The sequence below is a fragment of the Balearica regulorum genome, chromosome 3 (assembly GCF_011004875.1).
Source record: "Balearica regulorum gibbericeps isolate bBalReg1 chromosome 3, bBalReg1.pri, whole genome shotgun sequence".
Lineage (NCBI taxonomy): Eukaryota > Metazoa > Chordata > Aves > Gruiformes > Gruidae > Balearica > Balearica regulorum.
In genome coordinates this window covers 58500322-58510325 of record NC_046186.1, presented here as the reverse complement: position 1 = coordinate 58510325, position 10004 = coordinate 58500322, and the positions used below count along the sequence as shown (strand labels likewise).

The window sequence follows — 10004 nt, the reverse complement described above, 5'->3', positions numbered from 1 at the left end:
CAGCGACATCCAGGGATCAAAATGTGCTGCGCTGGCCTTTGTCAAAATGTTGTACGACGGTTGAGTATTGCGACCAGTACTTAAATTAAGCAAGTGGAGCACAAAATGTTTTTCCTTACCTGACTGAAAAGTATTACTTGCACTATAATTATGGCATAAAAAATCCTAATGAAAATAATTAATGAACTCCCTTTCTAAGGAATAGTCTTAGAAGAGCATGACCAAGTATCTCGAAACATATACTGTTCTGCTCCGCCTTTATTAAATGACCTCAGGCAAACTGTCAATGTATGTGAGCTCTATAAAGATGTTTCCTAAGACAGGATTTCATCATTTCAGTGTAGGGACAATGAGCAGCATATAAAAGAAAATTAATGCAGTGGAAGTATCCATGTTACATAGCTCCCTCTTAACAAGGATTACTTTTGCAATACTTAACACTGTTGGTAACTGTAAACCTATCATAGGCTTAAAATTCCTGATGAGTGGGCAAAAAAATCCCCATTTTCTAAGTGAAGAGTCTATTGCAGTCAGCCTTGTAAAAGAAATCTTTTAGTGTCAGTGATAATGAAAATACCTGCTACCTATGACAGAGTTAAAATGGTGTCATGACCTGGCAATTTCTATTCAGTGCTGTCACATCCATGCACTGCACAGATAGGGATTGTCATCATGTAAATGTAATAGGATTCTTTATCCTGCATTGTTGCTCAGTAATTCTGAGTTTCCTGTAAGTTATGAATAGCATCAGGGGGCCATGAATAGCTTGGAAACCTATATTTTTTCCATTTATTTTTTTTAAAATGCAAATTACACTAGTAAGTCAAAAAAATCACTTTTGTTAAAAATACATTCAGAATTAACAAATGCCAAAAAGAAAAGAAAAAAGACACATTTGGATTGTATCTCTTGCCTTCTGAATATTTAAGTTTATAACAAAAGCCCAGCCTAGAAAAATAACATTCTTTACTGGATTTTGAGGAGGATACAGCTGTACAAATCAAAAATGTCATCCAGATATTCTCACATTACTGTGCTCTAAACTGCTTCCAGAAGAGATCTGTCCACTAATCATTTAGTTTAGTAGTCAACAGTCCTAATTTCTTTTTAATGGTGGTGCTCTAACTGCAACTTAAGCAGGGTTATGAATACCAATTTCATATAGGTATGTATGCGTATATATATGTATACTGTGAGTATGTGGGTGTGTGTATATCTACTCTATATGTAACATATGAATATGCATTTATAATTTAATCCTTAATACTTAGATGTGCTTCCTATTTCCTAAGCACTTTACAAACATTAACAATTCAGCCCTCACAAAAAGCCTGTGGGTCACATATTATTCCCGTTTTATAGATGGGAATACTAAGACACAGAGAAATTAAGGCCAAAATTTTCTAAATTAATATCAGGCCTAAAAGCTACGTGTAGACACTTCATTAAATTGTCTGACTTCTAACATTGCTAACTACCAGCAGCAGCTGTTCTGTAGGAAATCACTGAAAGGTATGAAAAATTATCTTCTGAAAATTGGATCGCTGCTTAGGTGCCTAAACTGGTTTCTTTTCACATTAAAAAATTATTTTTATAGAAATATGATTTTGATTAACTGTTATACAGGGAAAGCTAAAATACCCTGTTAGGACATTTTCATCCCAGTTAAACCTCTACATTGTGTTTAATGCTATGCGTCTGCTATATTTAATACTACATGAAAGCAGAAACATTCAAAATTTTTCAAGTTATGGGAAATTTCAGCCTGGCACTTGGAAGTCGCATGATTTTCCAGGGGGTGAAAAGCAGCTCTACCCAGAATGAACTCAGAAGTTCAGGTACCCAAGTCTGAAAAATTAAATTTGAGATCCAAATCATCAATGAATGCTTTACGGGATTGGGCCTAGGGGACATGCCTAATTCATGCAGGAAATCCCTAATGGGCTCTGGGGCTGGAGCCCTTGGCCCTGCGCATCGGGTGCTTCCTGGGTTATGCAGCCCCTGTCAATAGTTATTCCTGTGTATTTTATATACATAGACATACACACACACACGCACTTACATATATATATATATCTATCTATATAAATCTCACTGAATAAATGTAAGTATAGTTCCTGAACATGTCCCGTATCTTATTTTCACTGGTGAATGCCTGTTCCTCTGTCATTGTCCAGAGTTGTTGCTTGTGACACTGTACATCCATGCAGACACAGCACAGGGCACAGGTTTGTACAGGGATGGATGAGTGGCGTGAGCGCAGAGGCCGTGGGAGCTCAGGAGCCGCGCGGGCGCGAGGGTTTGCCCAGCAAGGAAAAGGGAGGTGCTCAGGGGCAGCTCGAGCCTTTCCAAGAGCTGACCTTCCCTCTTGCCCTCAAAAGCTACGTGGTCACCTCAGGTGTGGTAGGTGCGTGCGTTTGCCTATGCAGGGTCTGAGCAAAGAAACAATGACAATCCAAGTTTCTGAAAAGCCTGAGCAAAATATTGGGGTTTTCCTAATGAAAGCCACCCAAGTGCTTGAAAATACAGATCAGATGTAGAACAAAACATATGTTCCTAGGAGTTCAGAATATTTCATATACACATTGACCTACTAGCAAAATTCCCAAAGGCATCTTGTTGCCAACTACGTAACAGCACAGTTTTTTTTTCAGCCACGATAATACAGGAAGATAAAATACACGTTCTAACACACAACAGATCCCCCAAATATACCACAAAAAGGTCTCCAATATTTCTTCAACTCAAGTAGTCCCTCCCCGCCCTCCCCAACTGAAACAAAAAAATAAAATATATGGATCCCTTATGGTGCAATTAGAAAAAAAAGCTCACTTACAGAGAATTTTCAGTTGAAATTAGATATAAAAGAGTAAATGTAGCTAGTACATATTCAGTTGGCCTTTGTTGATAGAAATCTGCAGATGTCTCTGTAGTTAGTAAAAGACATTTAGAGATAGCTATAAAAGCACCTACAGTGTGATGAATAAAAACAGCGGGATTAAGAAGCACTGATTCTGCTGCTTATTTCCAGTAGGTTCAACTATTAGTTTGTGTTACCCCTCTCCCCACCCCGACCCCCAAAAGGTCTCTCTCTCTTTTTTTTTTTTTTTTAACCATTATAAATTGTTTGTTTCTTGACCACTGTGGAGCCTCAAAAGTAAAGCACTTCTCAGACAGCTGGCAGTTTTCTACTCAGTTGCTCTGGAGCCGTGGAGCAACAGAACCTTATTCCCTGACACGAAAACAAAACAAAACGAAACAGAAGAAAACCACTGACTTAGAAATCGTTCAGTATTAACAGCAGCATGTCGAGCCTAAAGGACGTTACTTCAGAAAGCTTGCACTGAGTTTCTCTGATGTGCAATGCAGTTGGGTTAAGGCAAGTATGAACTGTACAGCCTTCAGGGCAAACAACGCGCTGTCTGTTGACTTCTGCTGCAAGGTCATCCTGGTATTTGTAATGTTGTGTTGACTAAGGAGACTCGACGCGGCCAGGAGTGCAGAGGGGGCTCTGAAAGCACCGAATCGGCTGGGTTCATGTCTTAATCCAGGTGAGCCGCCAGGGTGGGGAAGAGCCAGAAGATGGCACCAACGCCTCTGCTCTGGCCTTCTGGTGCTGGGAGGCAGGAGGTCCAAGGTGGGGGTCCAGGGCATCTCCCTTAGTACCTGTTAGAAAGAGGGGCTGAAGGTGTCCATTTTTTTTTGTTTCACTGTTCAATCAGCTTTTTGTTGTTGGGCTTTTTTGTTTGTTTGTTTGTTTTTAGCACAAAAACTGGAATTTTTTTGTTCTTTGAAGAACCAGGGGGCCATCCTGAAACAGTTTCTTTGACAGGTCCTCCAGCCCATGTTGAGTAGTCCTCATGTTTACTTTGACCTAGAAGGAAGACAGAAAAAGAAAGATATTTATAATTCACCATATACCTATCTGATCACTGCCCTGCTGCTCTGGTGCCCTTTTGCAAGCAAGTGTAAGCCACCAACCAGTAAGAGTTCAGCTGCACACGGGATGAAGAGGACAGAAACACAAAGTGTTTGCTCAGGTGGTCGCTTGTCTCTCTCTCTGGAACATTGTCAGAGAAGTCAGCACAGGTTTTCTAAACCATTCTAGGCAGGAGTGATATTTAATTATAATCTTAACTATATATCCATGTGTCAACTGGAAGATGAGCTGAACTGTACAATAATCCATCAGAACTGTAGCTATCTTTGGAAAAGCAAGAAGGGAGGCAGGACGAGGACAGAAGGGCTGAATCGCAGGTGCCTGGGAAAGTCGCCCCAAGGATCACTTGCAAAGCAGCGTGCATGTATGAGTGCCACAGCCTTGTCAACCTGAACAGTGCTGTGCTTAAAACCATGTTCTTCAACTCCAACTTTCACAGTCTAAAACAGGCAAGCCATTTTAGTTGCTAGATAAGGCTTAGCTGGTAGTTTATTAAAATGAAATGTTGCCCGTAATGTCTGAATCCCACAAACATGAGTCTTAAGGAGACTAACACAGCAGATTTGTACTGTGTGAACTTGCTGAGTGTCACGGGGGTTATACTCTAGGTGCTGAGTTTTGTGTCCTATGTTTCATTTATATTCCAAGTGAATGGTAAAGTAGGTACCTTCTGGATGTGCAATTGTCTAGACATATAACTACAGTTTTAGGCTAGCAGACCATCACCAGTGTAATGCACATGTAAATACAAGAGACAGAAAAGATGAGACCAGATATTAAGGCAAATACATTAACGACCCCTACACCCCTCTGTCCCTGAGTTACTGGCTCAAATTCCTTCCAACATTTGGTGAAAGGTATGACCTATTAGCCAGAAACTATCGTAAGTGCGTGCCTTCTAGTGAAAATCAATTCTTACCAATAGTCCTGTGTAACAGAATATACGTAAGTGGGCATATATATATACACACACACACATATATATATAAAAGGATGCATATAGGTGTGTGTGTTTCTATGCATATATAGCATATGTGTTTGCATATATATATAAAAAATATATATAATGCAAAGATTCTCAGACTTCACCGAATACGAGGAAAGCAAGCTTCACTTCAGGGCTGAACTGCTTTTGAGCAATTTCTCCAGTGCATTAGGCATCAGCATCAGACATGCATGCTTTTTTTTTTTTGCTTTTTTTTTTCTTCACTGCTTTTCTTGAGCAAACAAGTTTATTGTGCAAAACGTAAAGAAAAATCTCTCTCCCCTCCCTCCTTCCTCCTGTTTTTAGAGCAGTGATCATGCAGTGCAGTCTTGTTCCACAACCATAACTGTGTTTTTTCATGTGCATCGGAATCAATGCCGTGTTTAGTCACCTTCCTCGATCACCTCCCAAGAGCAGAATTTTCTCTTGACAATTGATTTCCACCATCTTATTGTGTTCTTGTCCCATGGTCTGGAAATGAGCACTGGCATCTCCAGCACAGAAAGCCAGGAAGCTGCTTTTTACGACATCAGCTGTGGCCACACTGCAAGGAGGTACATGAGCACCAGTTCTCTCCCGTTCCGTTTAAAAAGTGTATTCGTTTTGAAGGGATTGTCTAGGCTTCTTGGCTTGTACAGCATAGAGCACACTGTTGGCACTTAAATAATAAAAAAAGCTATTTATAGCAGGTAGATACATGTCACGATAAGAATCCTCCCCCAAAACACCAGTGTTTTATTTGAAACATAATTTTAAATTGAATATATTTTTCTCTTTAAAAAGCAAGCTGGTTTAAGTTAAATGTGAAATTGGGAGAGACGATAAAGAGAGTTGTGATTGGAATTCAAAGCCTAAAATATAGAGAAAAGAAACACAGTGAGCCTGAATCTAATAATTCTAGACTATTTAAGGATATTGTAGCCAGAGATAGTTGCCTCAATTCACTACCTACAGATAACACTTCCTTTTCATAAATCAAGACTTTTTTTCCTTAAGTATCCTGTTCATTTACAGTAGTTTTGCATAATTGATGAAATTCCATACAAATGTACTGTGTGCATTTAAACTGGGCTCGAATGTTCTTATAAGTAGAGCTTGATTTATATCACAAATAAAAAGTAATAATTCTTTAGTTAAAAACCTCATGACACAATAGAAACGTAAACATAAGAACCCTGAATAAATCAATATAATTACTTAATTGCATGCATAAATTTGTGTAGGTTCAGTATAACCTCCAAATTAACAAAATGAACTGCTAACTTTAGCACGCAGGAGGAAACAGGTTACATACCAGGGTGTCTTAACAGTTAACAAATACTAAACTCAGCATTCCTTCAGGATAATAATTAAACTGTGCATGTATAGAACAGTTAAAATTGATTTAAATCACTTGGATATAAATCTGTCTGGCTTGAACTGAAATGAAAGTTTGTGTTGATGGAATTCTGTCATCACAATCGACTAAATCAATTCACATCAGCAAGCAGTACGTGAGTGATGACTGAGACCTACCACACGACTCTGTATGTCTTTAAGATTTGTACTTTCTTTATATGAGTCGATCTGGTAAATATACGGGAGGTTCTCTGCGCTTATTACTGAAATACATGTTGAAATTTGTGTTTTGACAGAATCTGCACAACCATTAGAAGCTGATATTGTTTTGGTAAGCTCTTCAGAGCTGAGGCCATATGTTCTCCTCCACTTTCATAGCATGCCTAGCACACCTACAGTTACTACCACACCATAGACAGCAGAGAGATGTCCTATTGTGCTTTCGGAAATACTTAGTAACCAGATGTTTTAAAGGCAACTATCTCCTATTTCTCTCATAAACCCAGAGCTGCACATGAGTTGTACCCAGTGTGAACCTGAATAGTAGACAGTGCAGAGATGGCAACAATCTATCTTTGTATTTTCTTGATCTTTTGCAAGAATTAAACAGGGTGATGCTTTCTATATCCTCCAAAATTTGAAGACATTTTGTAGCAGTTGATAAAGTTGTGGAAATAGCTATATGAATACAGCTGTATGGTATATATGGGTATAGTTGTATCCTGGAAGGATATGATTATACCTTGGACAGTGGTGAGACTATGGCAACGGACTCCATGAAGCAGAAGGTCTAATTCTATTCTATTCTATTCTATTCTATTCTATTCTATTCTATTCTATTCTATTCTATTCTATTCTATTCTATTCTATTCTGTCCTGTCCTGTCCTGTCCTGTCCTGTCCTCTGCATTTCTAAGTTAAATGATTCTTATCTTCTACTCATCCTCTAGGCATGCTGAGCATTGTGAAATGCAGGTGACATTGGCTAAAGAGTAATGTAAAGTCCTGTATTTCTTTTTTCCTCCTTGAATACTATGGAGGCTAACAAACACTGATGTTCTTTGGTGAACAAGGTCCCTAGGGAACCAAACTCTTCCTCCCACCAAATAAAGCTTTAAAACATTGAGTATGGCCTGCTGTTATCATATCAGTGTGTTTTGATTTCCAGTACGTAATATTGCTGTAAATAGTGCAACAAGCAGATCAAACCACGGCTTGATTAATTTGACATTCGAATTTGTCACTGCACTACCTAATGGTCTGCCTACATTTACAGAGCAACTGCAGTGTGAATACATATGCATGTGTTTCTGGGGCGCCTCAGCTGTAAATAACAGAAAGGTATTACTAAGTGCTGTAAAAGCCACTTAAGGACAGGCTGTGGCAATTCTAGAGAACCTTGTCACATACTGTACAGTCAGACGGAAACATGAAGCATCTTCGACTTTGGCTGAGACATGGCAATACTTTTGTGGCTTGATTGGACAAAACGTCAGCTTACATACAGATTTCTATCTCTCAGTTAGGACAGCGAAATCACCTCTACTCCAATGAGAACGCAGCATTGAAATAAGGCAGAACACAGCTTACATGGCCTAATCATGTATCTCTCTGTCTCAGCTACAAGCTCAAAAATATTGCCTCCTTTTTTTTCTACAGGTCTAGCTTTCTTTCCAGTCAGTATGAAGATGATCAGTAAATGCAATCTGCTGTTCTGGAAGAAACACTGAGAGCATAAAGAGAATGGGATAATATCTCAGCTAGAGGGCTCCATATGTTGATGACAAGGTATGGTATACTGAGAAAGAAATAGGATTAGAATTGTTCTAAGTACCTATGAGCCACACATAATACTAGGAAGGAAATAACATTTTCTAAATGCACAGCACTGTGCCAAAAATGCAGGTGAAAAATCTTTACTTGAGCACAGACAGATGGGAAGATGAAGTTAAGATGGCATTGGAGATATGTACTATTGTAATTTGAGATTATTAAAAAGCTCCTAGCAAAGCTCCCAAAGGAACCAATCCTAAGCACTACCGCAAAATTGATTGTACCACTGATAAGGGAGTAAATGCCAATTCTATGCAAAAATCCACTAATCTATTAGCAGACGCTTCCACTAATCAGAAAAAATGAAATTACATTCAAGGGTGAATGGAAGTGTATGTTGGGATGGATATCATTTGCCTGTGTTCAGGTTTTTTTCTCAAAAGAAATGTTAGGAAGAGAAAGAAAGAAAAAAACCCCAACAAACCCATTGCCCCTTTGTGAGCTGTTTTGTGCTGTGCTTTTACCATGTCGGCCAGTGACGGTAAATGAAAAACATTTCAAAAGGCTGCAGCAATAAGGTAAGATTTATCTGGGCAGTCAGGGCTGTTCTGAATTGCAGTTGGCATCAGTACAAGAAATATTTGGAGATGATTATTCCTGGACTGGTATATAGTTGGGTGTTAGCTCTAGTGTGAATGTATTCTGGTTGTGTGCATGTGGTGAGATTTGATTAACCATTTAATCTCCAAATATATCAGGCTGGACTTCTAGGCAGTGGATGGAGTTGTCACTCCATATTGTTTTCTATTCAAACTGTTTTTAAAAGCCATATGTTGTTACATTTGTTGTGGGTTTTGGGGGTTTTTTTGGTTTTTTTTTTTTGTTTTTGTTTTTGGTTTTTTTTTTTAATGTGCAGACTGGAAATGAGGTACAGAGGTGCCTCAGTGAACAGATGTCCTGCTAAGACAAACATTAAATGCATCCACTAAATTGGCAAGTTGCTGAACTTTTGATAAAATTTAATAAAAAACACCTTTTGCCACTAAGTTTTGTCAGATTTGGGTATTTTTTTACTAAATAGAATTCTCATTGCCTTTGAGTGGAAACTACTCGAAAGAAAATGGGAGAAAATCAGGTGAGAGCTGGGTGTTGTTTAAACAACTCTGACACATTGTATCCTGCCATAAGTAATAATTATAATTCAACAGAAGAGTAATGTTGGTGCTTAAGTGTAGCATGAATTCAGTCTCTCCAAAAAGGCCTATTCTGAATTTTTAAGTCACGTCATCTTTCAGCTTAATGATCCTTTAATATCAGCCTGCCACTCTGCAGAATATCTCAGAAGTTAAGTACTTACATATACATGGGCTGTAGCTGTAAATGAGATGTCTTCTGTGGACCTTGATAGCCGTAAGAGTCAAATCCACCTATGAAATCAACTGAAAAGGGGAAAATTGCTTTCATTAGCAACATCTTTTCAGAAGTGATAGGCACTATCATTCAAGAACCGCCCAGCACACAAATGATTTTTGATGTACCACCTAATAATCTGTTAAAAATAGACCAGCTAATTGTGGAGATGCAGAAAAAGGTTAAAAAAAAATAATAAAGGAAAAGTCCCTTTTTAAATTTTAAAATGAAATTAATTTTAAAATCACAGAAAGACAATGAGGGATTTATAACAGCTGTCTGTCTATCAGAAATAGCCACACATCCCTCTTTTTCAAGTAGACCGCCTCACTGGAGTACAAACCAACATGCTATTCAGATATTACAAATGCTGAAACCCATTTATTTATTGGCATGAATCCGTTGCTTCTGACTGTGATTACTGTGTCTGGCTTGCTGTCATACTGTGGTTCAGTGATGTAGAGGAGAGAGTGCATTGATCCAACTTTGTCTGAGAGACAGAAGTTTCTCTGATTCCCTGCTTTGACATTTGGTTTGAAACGCACGAACAGAGGGCTGG

The 10004-nt window shown here is 38.6% G+C and overlaps 1 protein-coding gene across 2 annotated transcripts in view; it reads right to left on the bottom strand.

Annotated features, from left to right (window-relative positions):
• Nucleotides 1-762: 762 nt before the first annotated feature.
• Nucleotides 763-10004, bottom strand: part of NKAIN2 (sodium/potassium transporting ATPase interacting 2) — a 561621-nt gene continuing 552379 nt past the window's right edge. For both annotated transcript variants that reach the window (XM_075748023.1, XM_075748024.1), the window contains exons 6-7: nucleotides 9393-9474; nucleotides 763-3874 (exon numbers count right to left, since the gene is read on the bottom strand). In XM_075748023.1, coding sequence (XP_075604138.1) covers nucleotides 3865-3874; nucleotides 9393-9474 — 92 coding nt within the window. In that variant the 3' untranslated portion in view covers nucleotides 763-3864. The remainder of the gene's footprint in view (nucleotides 3875-9392; nucleotides 9475-10004) is intronic.